This window comes from Schistocerca serialis, chromosome 1 (genome assembly GCF_023864345.2).
Source record: "Schistocerca serialis cubense isolate TAMUIC-IGC-003099 chromosome 1, iqSchSeri2.2, whole genome shotgun sequence".
NCBI classification, from domain to species: Eukaryota; Metazoa; Arthropoda; class Insecta; order Orthoptera; family Acrididae; genus Schistocerca; species Schistocerca serialis.
This window is the reverse complement of record NC_064638.1, coordinates 908,810,575-908,834,031: the sequence shown is the minus strand read 5'-3', so window position 1 is coordinate 908,834,031 and position 23,457 is coordinate 908,810,575. Positions and strand designations below refer to the sequence as shown.

General features: G+C 38.8%; 1 protein-coding gene across 3 annotated transcripts in view; it reads left to right on the top strand.

Annotated features, from left to right (window-relative positions):
* LOC126412065 (exportin-6-B) overlaps positions 1–23,457 on the top strand; it is a 357,950-nt gene that overhangs the window by 55,317 nt on the left and 279,176 nt on the right. For all 3 annotated transcript variants that reach the window (XM_050081474.1, XM_050081465.1, XM_050081456.1), the window contains 2 exons: positions 13,156–13,359; positions 17,399–17,596. In XM_050081474.1, the coding sequence (XP_049937431.1) occupies positions 13,156–13,359; positions 17,399–17,596 (402 nt within the window). The remainder of the gene's footprint in view (positions 1–13,155; positions 13,360–17,398; positions 17,597–23,457) is intronic.

Here is a 23,457-nt window from a genome sequence, read left to right as displayed (position 1 = left end):
CAGTTTAATTTGTATTCAAAACTTTAAATTTGCTTATCTTAAAAACTCTTTTAGATAACATCATGAATTTTTGCAGCAAGTTTATTTATTATACATATTTGAAGATAAAAATGATGCTATTAAAATATATTAATATTTTCTATGAAAAAAAATATATCTTCTTCTTCTGCTTTTTCTTCTGCTTTTACGGCCTCATTGGACCACTTCAGTCAATCATTTCTGGTCCTCTTCTTTGGTATTTTCCCCTTCCGAGTGGCCCAGTATCTCTTCATTCGTTCCGATGCTTTTCGTCGTTCCTTATCTGTAAATACCCTTTTCATTGTATGTCGTTTGTCAATTTTTGGTTTAAATCTTATTTCTGTGTCCCTCAACTTCTTTAAATTTGGCGTTTTGTTCTGCAAATCATCCAGAGTTATTTCCAGTTCTTCCATATCCTCTCTTATTTCCTTAAGCCATCCTCCTTGTTGTTTCAAATTCCAGAGTTTCTCAATAATTTTCCTTGATAATCTGGTTTCTGGTGTCTCAGAATGTGACCACAAAAAGAGATCCTTTTCTTTCGTATAGTATCAGTGATGGGCTCCAGTTCTCTGTATACCACTTCATTTGGAACTATCCGCCATTGCCCAGCTTTTTGATATTTCTTATTTATGCATGTTCTAGCAATTCTTCTCTCTACTTTTAAAATTTTGTCAATTCTGTTTTTCTGGGTGACTTTAAAAAGAGTTTCACTTCCGTATGTAACCTCTGGTTGAACCACCGTCTTGTAATGTTTTAATTTTGTTTTAATTGATAGACATTTTTTATTGTACGTAGACCCTGTTAGTTTTTGAGCTTTTATCATTTTATTAGTTCTTGCTCGCCATGCAGGTTTCTTGTCCAATTTATGTGTTATAATTTCACCCAGGTATTTAAATTGTTTCACTATTTTAATTTCCCTATTGCTCACTGTGATGTGATCTATTACAAGTGGATCCGTTACCATTATTTCAGTCTTTTCAAATGATATCTGGAGTCCTAATTTTTGTGCTATATTTTGTAAGCTTGTTATTTGTTTCGTGGCTTCCTGAATATTATTAGCTAGTAATGCTAGGTCATCAGCAAATCCCAAGCAATTTAGGTTTATTTTATCTTTCTTAGTTCCAATTTTAATATTCATAGGATTTTCCTTGTACCATTCTCTCATTACATATTCAAGAGCACAATTGAATAGCAATGGTGATAAACAATCTCCCTGTCTCAACCCTGTTTTAATCGTAAATGGTTCAGATATTTCTCCTCTAAATTTTACTTTGGATTTGGTGTTTGTTAAGGTTAACTGTATCATTTTTATTAATTTAGGATGAAGTCCAAAATTCCTTAATATTTTCATCATTGAAGATCTATGGATGCAATCATACGCCTTTTTGAAATCTACAAAGGTTATGACTAGTTGTTTTTGCCTTCTTTTGTAGACATCCATAACTAACTTCAAGGTGGTTATCTGTTCTGGGCAGCTTCTCCAGGATCTAAATCCTCCTTGATATTCTCCCAGTTCCAGTTCTAATTGATCTTTACAGCGGTTGTATAGTATTCTTGACATGATGTACAAAGATAGTTTACTTACGGCACTTATGTATAACCCAACTGATTGCTTGAAACATTGAGTTTTTTGAGTAATTTTGTCTTTTTAATAAACATTAATGCTGATTCAAACTGTTTTTCCACTTCATCCAAGAGCTTTCAGTTCTTTTGATACAGTCTTTTTTGAAGTAATACATTCTCCCAGTGCCGCTTGATTGAGGTGCGTCTACTACACAGACTATGTGCTCCAAAGGCACTATGCAGGAATCTTCTCTTTCAGGCCAATAAAATGATGCAGCTGGTCCTGAAGGATGTAGAAATAGAATTTCTGCATCTTCTTCATCATTGAATATTGTTTTTACCAGTCCAAAGTACCAGTTACCATCATAATTTGCAGCCACATAGCAATTTATGGATGGTTCAACACGAACCCAATCAGAAGAAGAATGGAAAGAAAAGACTAAGGAGGGTTTTACACTATCTGTAGTCCTTCTAATTTCAAGGTTGTTTGTTGGAAGTGGTTTGAAGTTATGAAAACTTCTAGTTCCAGGAATGGTTCGGGTTGCTGAAAAACGTTTTTCTAGTTTTAACCATAGCAAATCAGCTTCTTTTTTGTCAATAAAGTGAAAATGAATGTTTTCAATATTTTTTTCACAAAACTTATACACATCAATTGCTGTCATTATTTGTTCTTTGTCTGAAAGCTGTAGACTGGCTTTCCTTAAAATTCTTTTAATAGTTCCTCCTAGGCCATCACAAATTGACTTCCCATGACTTGTTGCAAAAAAAGAGTGTTGGGCCTTCAAATTAAAGTCTCTCAAGTGTTCAGTCAAATTTTTAAAACTGTTTCTATTTTTGTACTGCCCAGCACAACCATCTGTAAAGTAGTGAACTGAGTCAATGTCAGTATGATGTAATGACAGCCACTTTGTAATTTCTTTTTGTACAAAGTTAACAAAACCAGTGTCATGTTCTTGGTCATCACTAATAAAACAGTGGTTGGAAACAAAAACATTGTTTTCCTTATTTCTTGGAAAAACTCCAGCTGGGTGTAGAGTACAACCACCTCTATTCCAGTGGTAACTTTGGATCTCATTTTGTATAACAAAGGAATAATTTTCACTGAAATCCATCACAATAATTGCTGTTTTGGGTGGTGGGTCTTCTTTCAATCTTTTAAAGGCTGCTGATTGGGATTTTGCTATAAACGAGTGTGGGGTGAGCTTTTCCAATGACCTAACCAATAAAGAAATGTAGTCTTCAACACTGATAGACTGTTTGATCATTTCTGCCCTGTCTGTGTTAACCCACTGACTGATTACAATTTCTTCTTCTAAATCATAATTTTCACTTAGTTTTTCAGTTAAGCACTCTGTTAGTGCAGTATTTGCAGGACAGCTGTTGCAATGATGTAGCATGCAGTTTTGGTTTTCTGTGTTGCACACAAGCATCTTAATTAGGTCTTTATAAGATTCTTCAATTTTCACAGCATCCAGCAATAGTTTAACATTCTGGTGGATACTGCATACACATACAGTGTGTGTGTTTGCAGCACCAGCAAGGATACACCATTTAGGTCTCAAGAAACAAAATTTTGAAAATCCTACTTCTACCTCAGGATTCTCCCATTTGAAAGAATAATAGAGTTCTCTCAAGTTACACAAAATGAGTCTTTTTTGCATGTACACATGTTTTTGAACACTTACTTTGTCTTTTGTTCCAGGTAGCACTCTGGAACTTTCATCCTTTTCATAAAAATCTGTTACAAGTCTTACTGTATTTTCAGAAAGAGTTTTACCTTTTTTTGGACCAGGAGTTTCCAAAATACCCTTTTCAGATTTTAGCTTTCTAGCTTGTCGCACCATGTACTCACTTACATTAAATTCTTTCATCACTTTATTTCGAGTCCAAGAATCTGGAGCCAAGGTCAGAATCTGGATTTTTCTAGACCTCCCAACTGATGAAATCTTCTCTTTCATAAGAGAAATCATTACATCAAAATCCTTTGCTTTCTCAACCACACTTTTATTTTCTTCGTCATCATCAGAACTTGGTGCATCATATTTTAATGCTTTTGAAACCGCCTTTTTTGCAGTCTTTTCAATACTGCTAACCTTCCTTTTAAAATAAGACCCTTTACTTTGTTCTGACAAGCCATGAAGCTTTATCGGTGTTAAACCTAAATAATCAAGAGCAATGTTTGTTTGTATGAGGGATTCATTTCTGGATTCCAATGATTCTAATTCAACCATGACTTCATCATCTGTTTCACTTTCATTGACTTCAACTCTTAATTTTTCCTCACAAAAGTTATGGCATGTTGAGCAAAGCTTTTGTCCAGGTTTTATGCTAATATTTTTTGTCAGTAATTGTTTAGAAAGATCCAAGCCTACACTTCTCAACGATTTTTTGATGGGCTTTTTGTGTTTTTTTAGTGGGTCTACACATGTTGTTTGATACTTTTCAAAAACATTTAAAAAGTAGTAGCTGTGGTGTGAACATATATTCTTAAATTCACACAGATTAATTCCAGATCGTAAGTGGATCAAATCTTTTTCTTCCTCACTCAATTCTGATACCGGTTGTAACTTTTTTGAAGGTGTGTAGGTTGTTAGGAAACAGTCAGATTTTTTAAATAACCCTACACTACAGGTTTGAATATCTGACATACTGATTTCACTTTTGGTCTGATTACTGTTCTGGTTACTTTTGTAGGATATTGGAAAAGAATCTCTGTAAACTAAGCAACAGTACTTACTGAGAGTTTGAATAAACTTAATAAAATACTATCCAAGCACTATTTAACACTGTAATAATTTTTTACTTCAGAACACAGGAGTAACAATACAAAATCCAAGTGTACATTGTTACTCCAAGAAGACAAAAACTTATTTTCGGTGTCTAAGTCACTTGGCATTTTTTATTTTTAAAATATAATTAATATTATTTTAAAAATTAGATAACTATTAAACAGGTTAAAAAGCCAACATAATTTTTCTTTTATCTAATAGCCTATACAATTAAGAGTATTTTAAAACAAATTTGAGCTTTCTATCAGGTCTGAGACTCTAGATATTGCAGTTTTTGTAAAACTAAACATCCGTTAGCAAAAAAAACCTTATTAATTTTTTTTCATTTGGAAGAATTTAATATATCTTTATGGTAATTTTTTTTAACATTTAGATATAATACACAAACTTATTCCAAAATTTCATACTGATATCTTGAGTATTCTTTAATATACAAAATTTAATTTGTGAGGACACGTTTAAGTTACAATTTCCGACTGCTGAAACAAAGCCAAATCTAAAAACTTTAAAAATTTATAAAAAAAACTATAAGAGATTGAGCAAAAAAATTTTACAAGTGCTTTCAGGATGATAAAAGAAGTAATTGTACCAAGTTTCATCAAAATCTGACATGGTTGGTGTCAAGGCCCGGGTGACTTGACATGGAATGACCCTGGAACAACTTAGTTTAATAACATGAAAAATAATTATACACCACTCATATAGTATCTCTATACTTACGGCTATCCAATACCAGTAGGAATTTAGAACAGGGCGAGTGTCATTGTTTAAGTTCTGCAGAGTCATGTTGGCAGCAATCACCATCAGACACAGTGGGAATACAGTGGTGTGACAGAAGGTAATTGTAAGAACCTAACCAGAGAGCAGTAGACAATATGTTTTGTAGCAGTTAGTAGAAATAATTTATCAAGTCCTGATGCAAATATAAACACACAACAGGATAAACAGCAGTCATAATCTCAAAAATTCAAAATGTATTTGCCATAACAATGAAGTAAGTTTTGTGATTTTGTGATATGTCATGTAAAGGTGAGATAACTAACTTAACAGTAACTATGGCTGTGGTAAATTAATCGTCGTCTTTCAAACTAATCACACCTGAGACAATGGTATAGTCTACCTACGACCAAGATCTTCATTCCTCTACAGATACTGTGGCAGCAGCTATTGAAGACTTTCTTTCACGTTCCAACATAACCATACATTATCAGTGATAAATATTATTTTCAATTTTGATAGGTGAAATACATCCCCTTTTCTCATATACACCTACACCCCACAAGACACTTTCCCGATTGTATTTATCGTTCCAAGGATAGTCTCACAATGATATAGGATTTGTCGTCATAATACAATGAAAATAAATAGCTCCAGTATACAAACACACAGTACTTATGTTTTATGAGGATGGGCACGTAGTTAGCCATGACTTTGCTGAAGAAACAATCCTTGCATTTGCCTGAAATGAAATGATTCAGAAAAACCATAGAAAATCTAAATCAGGATGGCAGGATAGACCAGAGTCTCTCCTCCCAAATAGGAAGCCAGTGTCAAACAACAGCATTGTCTTGTTCAGCTTGTCCCTATTGTACAATTTCCTTTGGGTTGTACACAGTGAGCACCATAAATATTTTAATATAAAACACAAGTTTATGCTGCACCACTGCACATAGTATGCACATCTTCTGGCAACTCCAAAACCACGAACATGCATGTCTTCATTTCCTCCTGTCAGTGTGTCAGTAAAGTATGTTTTAGTTACCTTTTTTAATATATATGTTTTAGTAATATTTGTCATCTCCTTGGTCAGTTTATTATAGAAAATGCTGTTTTGAGTTTTTGTTTGTTTTTCCTTTGTAAATGGAAGTCCAAAATGGCTCTTGTTCCATTATTTTGTATTGAACTAGTAATGAAATAACTACAAATGTTTTCCTTGATAGGCACAACAGACTGATGGATATACTTATTTGGTTTAGTAAGACTACCCAGTTTTTAAATATTTGTTTGCAACAATCCCGGCTATTACTTTTGTTTTTTTATGGAATATTCCATCGGTTTTTGGAGAAACATAGACATATTAATAACTAGAATACATTGTGTTAATATTCCGCAATCATATTTATTTTGTAGTTGGTTATGAACCAGCTGTTGGCTTCTTAGGCCATTATACTAAACAGATGGCCTTCACAACTTCAACTAAATTAGTAGCTGTATAAAGATTGTTGTGCAAAGGTGTGACATTTTATGACTACATTGATACAAAACACAAGCATAATGTAATAGCTAAAAAGAGATATTAAAATATTAAAACTATATGAATGAAGAATCCGAAAATGTTGTATAAAGAGAGTAATGGCACAGGCTACTATGTCTTGTAAACAAACTGGAGAATGTGATTAAACCAAAAGGGGGTGGGGGAGGGAATGAGAAGGAAATCTATGGAATGTGGTGTGGAACAGCTATAACAAGCTTACTATGTAAATGGAGAAATAAATAATAACTGGCTTGTACTACTTTAATAAGGGTAAATAATGGAACTGTGTTTGTTCATGAGGGACTGGGTAAGGAATCTGATTTGTGTTTATTAATGGCCAGAATTTCAAGTAATGTTAATTTTCTGCCTTTACTTCCTTTATGGAGAACATCACATTTCACATCATATGAATTCCATTCATTCAGAGCAAGCTGAGCAGAGGTGAAATCTTTCTTTTTCAGTCTCCAACTACTGTTGCACTCGGTCAGTCTAAAACCCACTCTGTTCTAAAGGTCGAATCTTATCCTTCCTGTTGAACAGAAGGTGGACAACACTATTCCTAGTGTAAAAATCTGGAGTATATTTCCTGGATCTTAGTTTTCTGACAAGACTGTGTGAAGCATATGAACATATAGCATGGGGCCCATACATTGTCAGTGTGGTTTTGCACTGTTTGAGGTGGATGAAGGAGTGCTGCTATCCTCTGTCTCTTCTTTTTGCTGAATATGTCACCAATTAGGACTAACCATTGCTACCTGATTGACAGCATACTCAACCCTTATTTCTTTCACCATTAGATAATACACTTGTTATAACTGTTCCACACCCAATTTCCATAGATTACATTCTCCCTCCCCCTTTTTTGGTCTGTTCATCACATTCACCAGTTTATCCACATGACATAGTCCCTATGCCATTACTCATTTGTACAACATTTTTGGCTGTATACATTCACATAGTTTGCCATTACATTATGCATTATGTTTTGCATCAGTAGAGTCATAAAATGTCACATATCTTTGTGCAGCTATAAATTCTTTCTGAAGTTATGTGGACTTTGTTTTAGTATTAAGTTATCTGACATAGCCTAAGAAGAAAGAAGCCAGTTCATAGCAAACTATTAAATAAATATTATTTTGGAACATTAATGCTGTGTAATTTAAGTTATTAATTACTTTTAGTTATTATTCTCATGGTCCTTTTATGCAGTTTGAAAATGGTGCCCATGTTCTGCACCTTTCATACCAAGAAAAGGACCCCATTGTGTGAGTGTACTTTGGAATAGTATGTCATCCCAAGGCATTGGCTGTTACAAATCGCTACTAGAACACTGATAACATGCCAATGACATTCTTTATTCCGACATCTTTGTGTATTCATTCTGTGTCAATTGGCAATCAATGTTTATCCCTAAAAACTTTGTGTTTGTTATGCAGTCTACAGGTTTATCATTTATTCTGAATCTGCTAGTGTTGCTTTTCCTCTTTGTGTTGGAGTGCATACTGTTTGTTTTCTTTATGCTTGATGTTAATTTATTACATACAGCCTGTAAACACTCCCAAGTGTCTCATTTGCTTTATCTACTAAGAGTTTTGGTGTTTTATCAGTGATTATGATATTACCATTAACAGCAAGGAGGACGTTGACTGCACAGAACAACAGAATTAGCCCCAGTATGCTACCCTGAGGCACTCCTTTGTTTATACACAGCCCCTTCACATCATTGTGACCGCTGTGTATGTTCGACACCAGTGTATAACAGCTACTCGCAGATGACAGGTGGCAGCACTAGCAGAGGAGAGTATATAAAGCGTGTCAGCGGGGAGGCAGAAAACAATGCAGTCATTGTCATAATGTGAAAATGGAGCGATTTATATGATGTCCAAAAGAGAATGATCATTGGCTTTTGGGCAAAGGGTGGAAGCATTTCTGAAATGACTAAGTTTGTAAACTGTTTGCATCTCACAGTGTTCCATGCATGGTAAAATGGCACTATCCAAAACTGACTCCAAGATAACTGTGGTGCATCATGGACTGTAGAAGATGGGTGAATTACTGCTCCAGAGATCTATACAAGTTAATAGAAGTGCAACTGTTGAGCAACTGACTGCCCAGATGAACCAAGGGGCTACCAACAGCATCTCCTCAATGACCATTTAGCAAACATATCTGCGTTTTGGCCTCTGGAGCAGGCGCTTGGTTCATTTACCCATGCTGGCTGCTGCTCATTGGCAATGAAGCCTGGAATTTGCATGCCAATACCACAACTGGGCATTCATTGAGTGGTGACAGGTAGCCTTTTCAGATGAAGCACATTTTATGCTCTATCGGGTAGATGGCCAATGGTGTGTTCAGTGTGAAACGTCTAAAAGCGAAGGGTCCAGACCAGAGTGTTTGTTTTCGTGGTGTTCCCTGGGTGATTTCATCATTCTGGAAGGCACAGTGAATCAACCCAAGTTTGCATCTGTCCTTAGGAATCATGTTCACCCTTACTTGCAGTTTGTTTTTACGCGCCATGGATCCTCAACTGAGAAACCTAGCAGGGCTAGCCATGGCACTGGAGTCAGCATGGCTGCATATCCCTGTCAGTATCTTCTGAATCTCACTGACTGTCTTCTTGCACATCTTGCAGCGGACCATGCTGCAAAAGGTGGTTATTCCGGCTTTTGAGTGATGGTCACATTAATGTGACTGTTCAGTGTGTGGTTCTTGTCTGACAGTTGTTCTACTAAAAATTTGTCGTCAGCAGATGTATGAACCATTTCTAGCCTTTGCACCTTATTTTACAGGTAAGGCTGGAACCATTCATTTGCTATTCCTCTTACCCACTTAGTGCTTCTAGTCTAACATTTTATGGACAACAGTTCTAAAGCCATGGACAAGGCTAAGAATATGCCTGTAGCAGAGTTATTTTTGTCAAGAGCTTAAAGTACCATTTTTGTGAATGCTATTATAGCCGACATTGTACTTCTCTCTCTTTGGAAACCAAATTGTAATTCCTTAAATAATTTGTGCTTATTCGTGTAATTAATTAGTGTGTTTTTCACAGTTGATTCAGTTATTTTTGAAAATGCTGACAACAGTGATATTGGATTGTTGTTTTCTGTACACTGCATTACCTTTTTTTAGTTATGACACAAACTGTTCGTCCTTTAGGTGCTCAGTAAAAATATCTGGCCTAAAGGATGCAATTATTATGTCTGTTAACGAGATTTGTGTGCTGTCTATGCTCACCTTCAGAACAGAGACAGGAATCTCATGTGTACCTGTTGACTTCTTACTTTTCTTTAATTCTGTATTATTTTCCTCACTATAAGCTTTATTGTGAGAAATATTGCCACAGTGCTTGCAGTGTAATTGATTAAGGATACTAAATGTGTTTCAAGATGATGTTGCAACTTATCTTCAGTAAAGAGAAATAGTCACTTAAAAGATTTGCCAATTCCTGAGGATTTTCTATTGCTCTACTCTCATCTTTCATTTGTATGTTTTTATATTTGTCTGCCTTTTCCAGTTTCATGTTTTATCACAACCGATAATATTTTGGTTTTATTTTCTGCATTATATATTATATTGTCATTGAATTACTTTTTTCAACAGTGAGTGCTACCCTCCTGTATATCATTTTCTATCTGAGACAATGGTCTAGTAACTGTGGATTATTGTAGTGTTTTTGCAAAGAATGAGAAATTTAAACATCTGGGAGGGCTTTCTAATGCCCACAGTTATCCACTTATTTTCCTTATCTACTGCTGCAGTGGCTGCTTAAGAAAATAGCCCTTCAAAAAGTAATGTAAACAGGGCCCAGAATTTAGAGAACTTAATATATATTTTGTTTTCCATATACGTTTCAGTCAAGGTTTGTTTTGCCGGTGCTTTAGAAAAAGTATGTAATTTGTGTTTCAAGACGATAGGCCTGCAGGTTTGTGGATTTTACCAAGCCTGTCTGTATCTTTGTTACCTGACAGTAGTTAACAGAGGCCATAATGCTTTATAAATACTACACAATTTTCACTTCCAGTATCTGTAAGTAAGTGTTCTAAGATTGATGCTGAAATTGCTGGTATGCAGATAACAGTGTTTACCACATCTGTCATTCCAAAAGTGTCCTCACAGTTTTAGGAAGTTATTACTTAGTTTGGGGAAATTAGACTCTTTCCAGGACTTCAGTTAATTTGTTGAAAAAAAGTGTTCACATTACCACTGTATGAGTGTTATAAGTACAACAGAATGATTAACTTTTCATTGAAGCCTAATGTTGTTAGTTCAACAGCTGCAGTTTCAGAATGTTTATCTGCACTAATTGGCATCCAGTCTTCTTCAGCTTTAAAATGCGTGTCGTTCCTGTTATAAATATGTGATTCCTCATCATTTAAGATAGTTCTGCACTAGCAATTTGCACAGATAGCGATAGCACTATTTGCTGTATTTCAGCATCTCTGTATGGTGCTCTGTAATGCAAAGCTGTTCAAAGATAATTCAGGTTTGAGCTAGTGTGCTTTATTTTTAATAGTTGCATATTTAATGAAGAATAGATAATTCGGGGCAAATTCATGCAGTGTTTGTCCTTATGATTCCTCCCCCTTCCCTTCCCCCCCCCCCCCCCCCTTATGATATCTAGTGAGTGATGACTCATGTGTGGTACATACTATCTTGTGGTTGAGAGGGGAGCCTGTTGTCATGATTTATCCTAAAAACGGCCTAGTCCTTATGTCCACAACAGAAATTTGACCATGTGTGACTCCTAATGGAGTAATCCACATAGGAATGGAAAGGTGAGGTTGTGTGGGAAGGACAACTAATCGCGAGCATCCATGTGAGCTCTAATTTCTCTGATTTTAGTTGTGGTCATTTTACAAGACATGTGATATGAAGTAATATGTTGCCTGACACCTATTTGAAAGAACATCATTGGAATTTCAGCAGTAAGCCTCTCCATGGTTCACAACAAATCTGTTCTACATCTCTGTAACACTCTTGCACTTACTAAACAATCTCTTGACAAAATGTACTACTCTTCATTTCATCTGTGTCTCTTCTGTTACTCCAATCTGATAAGCTTCACACATTGTAAGCTGTACTCTAGAATTGGTTAAAGAAGTGTATTGTAAACCACTATTTTCTTCGATGTATTCTTATTTTTTGAAAAAAATAGAAAAGAAAAAACTGTTCACCAGACAAGATCACATGAACCATTTCTTTATTTAAGACAATTTCTAAAGACTTTGCTGTCATCTTCAGGTCTTAGAATTTTTGTTGTAAAACATGTTCATTTTATGCTGAACCTCACGCACAAGGTGTTAAGTGGATAAAAATCAGCACATAATAATGTCAAGTGGAATAAATGAGCACATCATAATGTGCTAATTTTTATCCACATGACATCGTGTGTGTGAGGTTCAGTGTAAACTGAACATGTTACACAACAAAAAAATTTTCAGACCTGAAGATGACAGCAAAGTCTGTTGAAACGGGTTGTCTTAAATGAAGAAATATTTTATGTGATCGTGGCTGTTGAATAGTTTTTTTACAATCAAAACAGATAGATTACCTTTCAGTGCTCTTGAATGAGAAAATTTAATTTAAAAAAAATATCCCAACCAATCTCAGCCTGACATCTGCTTTTGCTACAACTGTCCCTCCATAGGTATTTTATGATTGTTTCCAGGTCTCGTGATTTATTATCAGTTGCATAATCATTCAGTAATGGATGTCTTCACCAATTTATATGCAGTACAATATGTTTATGTAGTTTCAGAGTCAACCACAAGTCCCTGCACCAAATATCAATACCCTGCAATTTTTCGTGCATTTTGCTAGTCTTCTGCAACTTTCCTTTAGGTAAACAGTGTCATCTACGAACAGCCTTGTGGAACTTCCAACATTACCCACTAGATTTCATTTACAGTAATGACCCTGTAAAATGCATGTGGGGTTTGCCTGAAATTACCATTACATCTCTTGATGTCATCCCATTAAGAACTATGTGCCGAGTTCTGTCTGTAGCTAAGCCCTAAACAGTCACAGATCTAGTTCAATATTCAGATTATTATCTAAATTTAAAGCAATCGTGCTAGTGGCTACACAAAACTGATGTACTACCAAACTTTCTGTCGCAGAGGGAAACTGTTATACTGGACGTATTCTAGACATTAACTTCTAATGTACCAAGTGGAACTTAGTCTTGGTACTTCTGTTCAGATATTTATCATGTTTACATAACATCTGACAACAGAATTTGAGTGCAATGAATTTTAGCATGCCATAAATTGTTAACAAACATGCTGTGTTTTTAGAGTTTGCCACTAATCTTAAGTGTGAGTAATGAATATCCATGATTACTTACTAATTATTTTTGACAGCAACAAAAATCCATAGTCTTGGTAAATTTTCCAAGCATATGTATTTTCTTATTGCTAATTAATTGAGTCTTGTGTGTATTTTATTTCAGTAAGTCCAGTAGGTAGGCTTTGATAAATATGTCCAAAAATGTGTAATAAATGGTGTTAATTTATGATTTTTCTATTTCAGGCTACTGAATCACAATCACTTGCAGCTCTTGAGGCTTTGATGAATGAATTTTTTGCTCCAGAGACTAGCAATGACAGGAAACGAGAAATTGAAACAGTGCTTCATGACTTTAGTAACCAGCAAGGAGCATGGAAACATTGCATTTATTTTATGTCACATTCCAGCAATCAGTATGTCTGCATGTACAGTCTGAATACTATTGAAGTGAGTAATATATTTGGTCATTTACATACTGCAAATAATTATTAAGTACAGTTTGCACTATAGACATCTGGTACGCATCTGTTTGTAGAAGATATTGTATTCAAAGATATATTACTTCCATCTGCCAAGTGAAATACTAATCTTTGTATCTGAAATGTAATGTTGCGTATAAAAGTTTATGATACAGCTGAGAATGTTAGTACTAAATGCCCAATGACTTCTTATGCATCATGTTTAGAGACTCAATATGTGCTTTTGTTTTCTATGCTCTTTAAGTTAAAAAGGAGGACAAACCTATGTAATGTTAACTTTGATTGTAATTTCTGCATAGCCTATACAGCTTAAGCTACTGCACCTTGCGTGATGCTCCCTTGGGGAAAAAAAAAAATTATTTTGTTGTACTACATTTCTCTATTACGTATGTGCGATGGAAGAATTCACAAATAGGATTACAGTATATAATGAGTATGTATGCAGTGTGAAAAATGATAAGCTATTTGATTTAATTTAAACTATATAAAAGCAGAGAGTATACTAGTGACGTGCCCTGGCTTCGCACAGGTAGCACTAATTATCTACCGCCAGATAACTTGTCCGGCATAGCAGTAATAAATTATATACACAAATCTTTTTTGTAAGTCAGTGTATCTGTTAGTGAAAATAGTTTCAAAATCCCTACAATACGACCTGAGATTGTCCTTCATATAGCAGTAGAAAAATATGCCAGGGAACTTTAATTTATAATATGTATAGATACTGAGTGAGCCAGTGCATGGCAAAAGTTACTTATTACCTGTATAATGGCTGTGAAATTCCAAGAACAGAATGCTGAAATATTGAAATAGGGAAATCTTCACACTGGAGATAAAAAGGACATGGTTAAAAAAAAAAGTTACTGCTTAAGAGTGCAAACATACAGGCAATAATTTTCAGAGTGTCAAATGGCTGGTACTTCTACTCAGGAGGTACACCTCCCAGTGATGTCCAAAGAAATGGAAAGTAATACCCCTAGTGCTCAGAAAAACATGTTCCTTTGTCATTGAGGAGAGAGGGATAGAGGGATTTGTTGTGTGATGTTGGAAGGTGAGAGTAGCAGTGACAGTTTACTTAGTTTCTAGGTTAGCATTCAGTACAATGAATTGATGGATAAAGCAGCCTTGAACTTGTCCACAAAAGGTGCCATTGATCAGTGTGAAGTCCCTCTTCATGCAGTGACCTCAGAGCTAAGGTGCAAAAGTATGAGTCATTGGAGTATGAATGACTAGAAGTCAGGGATTGACAAAACAGATTGGTTGTGGTGTAGGTACTTCGAGCCTCTTGAGGTGAGACAAAGTGCTTCTTATTGTCCTTCAGATTATGCATTGATCTTTGATGCAAGGGTTCATGCACCAACGAGAATGTTGTCTGGGGCACATTTCAGAAAAAGTCATCCGGCTTGGGAATTTGGAATTTCATAATTGGGTGGGTGCCCATCCTATTTTAGTTGACAATGTACTGTGCTGTTTATTCTCCCAGTTTGTAAGTAATGATAAGAAGGAACAGTTAGCTCGCTCATCACACCAACTTTAATCAATTAGCATTTTCATTGTAGATGTCCCAAGACATTTTATACACTTCTTTTGTGCTTTTAGATTTTAGCTTGTCGCTAATATGTTTTTATTGCTCTTCAATTATTTTAATTTTCTATGACTATCTACTAACTTGTTGAATTGCTGATGAGTGTGGCATGACCCACTCACATTAATGCCACCAGTGACATGAAGTCCAAGAAATAATTAGTAAACTGTACCCCTAAAGTTCTTTCACTGTTTAAGATGAGAAATTTAGAAGACTGAAGTGTCACTACATACCAGTTTGAGAAATAAATTGGGTTGGTGCATTGGTTTGTAGAGTTTCTCCACAAGTTTAATAAACATAACAGAGACTATTGTCATCAATAATATATTCTCCTTCAATATTTACAACAGTCTGTCAACATAGTGTCATCAATAATATATTCTCCTTCAATATTTACAACAGTCTGTCAACATAGGGGTAACTTCCTGATTCCACAACTGTAGAAATCACATAGTTTTGAGGTGAAGAACACATTGAGCCATGTTAGGAGCACGTTTTCATCTGAAAAGGAAGTTCTTTGAAGGTTGTTAGAAAGAGGAAAAGGTGAAAATTTGGGATGGCAAGGTCAGGTGACTGAGGTTGGTGGAGAATGACTTCCCAACTCAACTCCTGTACAGTGTTTTTTGTCAGTCTCGCAGATTGTGGGCAGATGCTATTGTCGCAGAAGAAGCTGAGTAGCTCCGTGGTGTAGTGGTTATGATACTAAACTGTTGCATGGAGGGTTGTGAGTTCAAAACTCACCTGGACTGTACAATTTTAATATTTATATTCGGTTCGAGTACATTCTAGAAGTATCCACAAATCTCAAGAATCATTCTACTGGAATGTACTGTATGTGTTCTGGCCGGAGGCAGTTCGCTGTGTGCTCTTGCAAGTGCAAGTGCTGAATAAACCTTCATTAAGTGAAGTTAGTGTTCACCATTCATCTAATTACACCTTCTACATGACACTATCATTGAGTAGCATCAGTTTACACAGTTTAGTGATTGTTGTTCTTGGATTATCTCTGCAAGACATCTCAGTTATTGACAATAAATATCAGCAATGATGTTTACACCTCAAGGAAGCATTTAGTAGTGTGCCACACCATCACTGTTCAACCAGATGCATAACATTATCTCTTGTGGATGCATGCAGGGTTTCATATGGGGAGTTGTTATTTTGTTTGGAGTCAACCATTCCTTTCTTTTCCTTATGTTAGCATAAGGACACCACTTCCAATCACCAGTAACGATACAGGATAGGAACCGTTGGTGGTGTTGTTATGCTGGGGAAGCAGAGGTGCACATATATCCACTCACAGATTTTTGTGATTTTGGCTTAGAGCATGCAGTATCCATACACACGATTTTTTTTAACCTTCCCCATTGCACGCAAATGATGCGTGATGGTAGAATGATCACAGTTCATCACAGTTGCCAGTTCTTGAGTACACGGACATGGATCATTGTGGATTAATGAGTTTAAGCGATTTTCATCAAACCCCAAAGGTCTTCCTGATTGTGAAGCATCACTAGTATCAAGACCATCCTTCTTAAAACAAGAAAACCACTTTCTTGGTGTGTATTGCCCGCTGAAATTATCCGCTTACATGGTGCAAATGTTTCTGGCTGCCTCTGTTGCTGTCGCCCCTCTGTTGAACTCAAACAGAAGAATATGTCAGAAATTTTCACATTTCTCCACTTCAGGCTACATTTTCTAGCATCCACACTCCACTCACTATCTCCAAATGACAAAATAACAGTATGTAAACTCAAATAGCAACAATGAACTACAAATAAAAAATGGCAATCTGTAAATAAACCCATAGCAACTGAAATACCAACACACGAAACAAAAACTACACAAATTGGTGAACCAGTCTAACATATCAATCAAAAGTTTACTGAGAAAGTCTTTACCTGCCTTATTTAAAATAGTATTTACTACAGTTGTATAAACAGTTTTGTTTTTCATTTAATACTGGTTTTATCTGAAAACACACTGCAGTTCACTGGACTAAACAAAGAAACTAAACATCATCATTTAGCACAGTTATCTCGTATTTTTCAGAATGATACTGGAAAGTCCTGTGGTGAATGTGTTTTTTGTTAGTATGTTGGCTCCAAGCAAGGACATTTTCTGAAAATGTAGTGATCATTTCAGTCTTTGTGTGTGTGTGTGTGTGTGTGTGTGTGTGTGTGTGTGTGTGTGTGTGTGTGTTTCAGCACCTCAACCATGTGGTGAATGTGAATGGTTACCATTAATCCTTCTGTTGTTCAGGTTTCTTAATTTTTCTTGTAGTTTGTTGGTTCATGTTAGTTCCTGTTGCAAAATGTGATTCATTTTCTTAAACAATGTATGTTTTTTAAATTAAATAATTGATTAAATGTAGTAACTGTCAGCATATTAGTTTTTGTGCTTGTGCTTTTTGTGTTCACAGAAATTAATTACAAAGCAGTGGCTTGGTCTTATGTGGGATGAACGTGCTCAAATAAAGTCAATGCTTTACCAGTTCGCTTTGGAACACCATAATACAGTACCAAATTTCATTCGAAATAAACTAGTCAAGTTAGTTGTGGACATTGCTCGGCTTGACTGGCCTCACTTCTATCCAGATTTTTTCACCAATATTTTACAAGTAAGTTGTGAAACAAATAGCAAAAGCTAAGCAATACAATCAGATGGCATGATTTTGTAATTATTATTACAATGGTTTATTTAATTTTCAATGTTTGAATAATCGTGAAAATTTTTCTAAGTATTGTTGAAATGAGTAGCATTGATGACAATGTAGAGGAAAACCATGTTGTTAACATTTGCTGTAAGTGCAACAATTAATATGTGGCTGTCAACAACATAAAACACTGACATACCTGTTGTAATGTAATAACCCTGCCAATGGGATGTTATTCTAGCACTTCTCTTCCAGCTTCTTTTAAGTACACCAACCGCTTCTCTTTCTGTGCTGCTTGTCCCCTCTTCTCCTGTCCTTTTCCCCTCTCTTGGTGAGATGTCTCATGCCTTCATGGGCTCCTGAAGCTCCATTGCATTGGTTTGCTTGTAGGAATATTCTCTCTTGTACCGCTCTTTTCCTGTGCCGCCACTCTCCCTGTGCCGCCACTCTCCCTGTGCCGCCACTCTCCCTGTGCCGCCACTCTCCCTGTGCCGCCACTCTCCCTGTGCCGCCACTCTCCCTGTGCCGCCACTCTCCCTGTGCCGCCACTCTCCCTGTGCCGCCTCTCTCCCTGTGCCGCCTCTATCCCTGTGCCGCCTCTCTCCCTGTGCCGCCACTCTCCCTGTGCCGCCACTCTCCCTCTTTTTCCTCTGCTGCGGCATTTGAAGCCATCCTTCCTTTCTTCCTTTCCTTCTTATCTTTTCTTTTCCTCCCTGTGTGTGCCTGACAGCCACCCATGCATTTTACGCTTAGCAGGAGACTGGGTAACGGGTAATTCCCAGCCCCAGGTTGGCATGTAGGGCCTGCACGTACCCCCTGGTACAGGCCAGGCCCAGGGAGGGGTGATTGCCTGAGCTGTTACCTTCCTTCTCTGGCGATTGGTCCCTCTGTCTGTCGTTCGGGAGGTGTGTCCTAAGGTGAGGACAATCACCTACGGCGGGGGGGCTCCCCTTTGGAGGGCCCCTGCTGGAAAGAGCACGCCATCGGAGATGCTGGCAATCATGGGGGATTTCTTCACAATGACTGATTTTTCCTTCTCTTTCTCCAAGTGTTTCACATAAAAGAAAATGGAATGAGGCTCCTGCCTCAATATCTCTTCCTGTTGGGCCTCGATATCTAGTAGTGTCATGTTTAGACGAAAACCAGTCTTTTGCTATTTTAAACCCCTTTGTTATACAGAAAGGCGTGGATGGCATCGCCAGCCCTGTGAAGTCATACTCCTGTCTCCGCAACGGAACTCTGCTTTTGGAAATTGATAGTGCTCTCCAGGCCCAGAAACTACTGAAGGCCCAACTCCTCCACGAATACGCTATAAAAGTGGAGGTTCACAGGACACTTAACTCGTCCCAAGGTGTTATCTACACCCGGCTGTTGGATGGTTTGATGGAGGACAAAATAAATAATTATCTATAGGATCAGGGCATTACTGCTGTTCATAGAGTTATGAAGAAGGAAGCTGTTGATTTGGTGCCCACTCACACATTGTTCCTGAGTTTTGATCGGTTAACGCTTTCTACCAAGATAAAGGCAGGCTATGAAGCCATCTCTGTGCGCCCTTACGTTCCCAATATGTAGAGGTGTTATAAATACCACCAGTTCAATCATACCAGCACATCATGTAAAAATGCAGCCAAATGTGTCACTTGTAATAGGGATGCACACGAGGGCGCCTGTCCACCTCCTTCCCCCTGCTGGGTTAATTGTCATGGAGAACATGCTGCTTCTTCTCCTTCTTGTCCCGTCTGTCAAGATGAGCAGGCTGTTCAGGAGATAAGGGTGAAGGAGAAGGTACCTTTTCCTGTTGCTCAGAAACTGTTGGTGAGCCATAAACCGAATGTCCCTTCGTCTGGAAGCTACAGCACCGTGTTAGCCTCTCCCCGCCCCACGAAAAACATGGCTACGCAAACTTGTGACTTACAGATCTGTTCAATGGTGGCAAAGTCACCTCACCTTCAAACTGACACTCCATCTCCTGCTTCATGGACTGTAGATTCTGCTACCCGTTCTTTGCCCTCACCAGCGAAGGTGGTTGCAACGTAGCCAGCGAACCGTCAATTCAAAAAGGATTATTCCTGGAAAGATTTCTTGCGTACTTAAAGTTTGCAACCATCTGGCTCTTCAACCAATCCCCAAAAGTCAAAACAATCATCCAAAGGCAAACAGTCTTCCCCCTCTTCGACTCATCATCCCTCTTTGACTCGTCAGTCCTTTTCAACTGACTGACACCGGGGAAGCTCCGTTGATCCCACTGAGTTGATGGACAAAGATTCTCCACCTGTGGATTCCAGCGACCATTCTCCCTCGATAGCTCACCCTAAGCGGCCATCAAGGTGATTGTTTCTTCTTCATTATCCGATGTTCCTAAATTTTATGGCCCTTTTACAATGGAATATCCATGGCCTTCAGTCTAACAGGGCAGACCTCCAGCTGCTTCTGCAATCGCAATGTCCGCTTGTAGCCTGTCTCCAAGAAACCAAGCTACATCCTCAAGACTATTTTGCTCTTTCCCATTTTACTTCGCTGTGGATTCCTGCTCATGGTGGGGGTCATGCTGCTGCTATGAGATGATGTTTGTCATCTTCCTATCCCCTTGCATACACACCTGCAAGCAGTTGCTGCCCGTGTTTTCCTTCCCGAATTTACCTTTTCCCTCTGCACCATTTATATCCCTTCATCTTCTGCTGTCACTAGGGTGGACCTGATGCAGCTTGTTGCTCAGCTTCCTCCACCCTTTTTGCTCCTCGGTGACACCAATGCCCATCATCCTCTTTGGGGCTTGCCTGTCGCCTGCCCGAGAGGTTCCCTTTTGGCAGATCTACTTAATCATCTTAATCTTGTATGCCTTAACACTGGCGAAGCCACGTTTCTCTCTGATTCCACACACGCTTATTCCCACTTAGATCTCTCGATCTGCTCTGCCCAGCTTGCTCGACGTCTCGAGTAATGTGCTCTTTCCGATACTTACTCGAGTGTGACTCGCCTGTACAGTCGTACCCCACCACAGTGGCCCGCTCACTGGAAATTCTCTCTTGCTGACTGGAGGCTATATTCCTCCTTGGCAGTCTTTGACGAACAGCCATATCCCAACTGTGATGATCAGGTCGAGCACCTCGTGGACGTTATTCTCTCGGCTGCCGAATCCTCTATCCCTCGTACTACTTCTTCTCCCTGTTGGGTCCTGGTCCCTTGGTGGATTGTGGAGTACGGCAATGCGATTCGTGCCCGATGACGTGCGCTTCATGTCTTTAACCGTCATCCTACGTTAACGAACTGCATCCGCTACAAGCAGCTACGTGCACAGTGCCGTCGCACTATTAAGGAAAGCAAGATAGCATGCTGGGTTTCCTTCATCAGCTTGTTCAACAGTTTTACTCCGTACTTTCTTGTTTGGGGTGGTCTGCACCGGCTTTCCAGGACTACTGCCCACTCCCCGATCCCTGGTCTGACTGTGGCGGGAAACGTCATAGTAGACCCTGCCAATGTTTCCAACACTTTGGGCCTGTACTTTGCAGAGGCTTCAAGCTCCACCCACTACCATCCTACCTTCCCTTCCTTGCAAACAGGCGGAGGAGAATCGTGCGATCTCTTTTTCTCTCTTTGAATCGAGAATGCTACAATAATCCTTTTACTATGAGGGAGCTCGAATGTGCTCTCTCCTCATCCAGGTCTTCTGCTCCTGGACACCGATACACTCCATGTCCTCATGCTGCAGAATCTTAATCCTGCAGGAAAACCCTTTCTCCTCAATACCTACAACCATATTTGGACAGATGGTGTATTTCCCACACTTTGGCGTGAAGTTATTATTGTTCTCCTACCTAAGTGTGGTAAAGATAAATCTCTTCCTTCCATCTATCATCCAATTCCCCTTACCAGCAGCGTTTGTAAGGTGATGGAACCCATAATCAATGGTCGATTAGTGTGGTGGCTGGAGTCACACCGTCTTCTCACTAATGCCCAGTGTGGGTTCCGAAAGCGCCGCTCAGTGGTTGATCATCTCATCACCCTGTCGACATTCATCGTGAATAATTTTTAATTTTCTGCAGAAGCGACAAACATTGGCCCTATTCTTTGATTTGGAAAAAGCCTATGATACCTGTTGGTGGACAGGCATTCTACGTACTGTGCACCCATGAGGCCTTCGCGGTCATCTTCCCACTTTCATCTGGGAATTTTTAACAGACCGAGATCTCCAGGTACGTGTGGGTTCCTCCTTATCCCACACTTTTTTCACAGGAGAAAAGGGTGCCTCAGGGCTTCGTACTGAGTGTCGTCCTCTTTGCCGTAGCCATCAACCCAATTATGGACTGCTTTCCAGCTGGCATTTCCGACTCTCTTTTCGTTGACGACTTTGCTATTTATTGCAGCTCCCAGTGTACGTGTCTCCTGTAATGCTGCCTTCAGCGTTATCTGGAACATCTTTATTCGTGGAGTGTCACAAATGGTTTCCACTTTTCTGCTGCCAAATCCGTTTGCGTCAACTTCGGGTGATACAAGGTGTTTCTTCCACTGTCCTTGCAGCTGAGCCAAAATGCTCTCCGTTCGTGGATGCTACAAAGTTCTTAGGGCTTACGTTTGATAGGAAACTCAGTTGGTCTCCCCACGTGACCTACCTGGCTGCACGCTGCACCCAGTCCCTCAGTTTCCTTCGTGTATTGAGTGGTACCTCTTGGGGAGCTGACCAGACTGTCCTGCTCCACCTCTATCAATCTCTTGTCCGCTCAAAATCAGATTATGCATGCATTGTCTACTTTTCTGCACTTCAGTCTATCTTACGCCATCTAAATACAGTACACCATTTGGGGATCCATCTCCCCACTTGTGCCTTCCATACTAGCCCAGTTGACAGTCTCTACGCAGAAGCCGGTGAACTACCACTGTCATACCGGCGTGACATCCAATCAGTAGGTATGCATGTCAGCTTTCTTCCATGCCAACCCACCCAACCTTTGACCCTTTTTTTGATGATGTTCTTGACCACCAATACGAGATGTACATTTCACCTGCTTCAGCAGCTGTAGTTCATACTTCCTGCCACTTCCCAAATGGGTGAGAGCCCTTCACCACTTTGGATTCAGGCACAGGTTTGTGTTCATTTTGACCTCAGTTCGTTCCCAAAGAATTCAACTCCCGAACTGACCTATTGCTGCAAATTTCTCGAACTTTGCTCACAACTTGCCGATAGCATATTTTTGTACACTGATGGTTCCAAGTCCGCCCACAGTGTTGGCTGTACTTTTGTCGTCAGGGGAGATAAGTTTCAATACCGGCTTCTCGACCAGTGTACAATTTTTACCGCAGAGCTTTTTGCTCTCTATCAGGCTCTTCACTATGTCCGGAGGCACCAGCTCACTTGCTGTGTGATATGCTCTGACTCCCTCAGTGCCCTTCAGAGTCTGGATGATCCAGATCCAATCCACCCCATCATTCGATGGATCTAGGACTGCCTCCATTTGTTCCCGGATGGGGGAGGCCAAGTTATGTTCATGTGGGTTCCTGGCCATGTTAGTGTACCTGGGAATGAAGCTACTGATGTTGCAACCAAGGCCGCAGTCCATCTCGGTCGGCCCGCGTCCTACTCTGTTCCCTCGCAAGATATTCGTACTTTTCTCTATTGGCATATCACGTCACTTTGGCATGACCATTGGTGCTCCCTTCATGGGAACAAACTCAGAGAAGTCAAACCTCTCCCAACAGCCTGGTCGACTTCCTCCCGGCCGTCTAGCTGTGAGGAAGTAATGTTAGCTCAGTTGCGAATAGGGCACTGCCCCTTTAGTCACCGCCACTTGTTGAGTGGCGACCTTGCACCCAGCTGTCCTTTATGT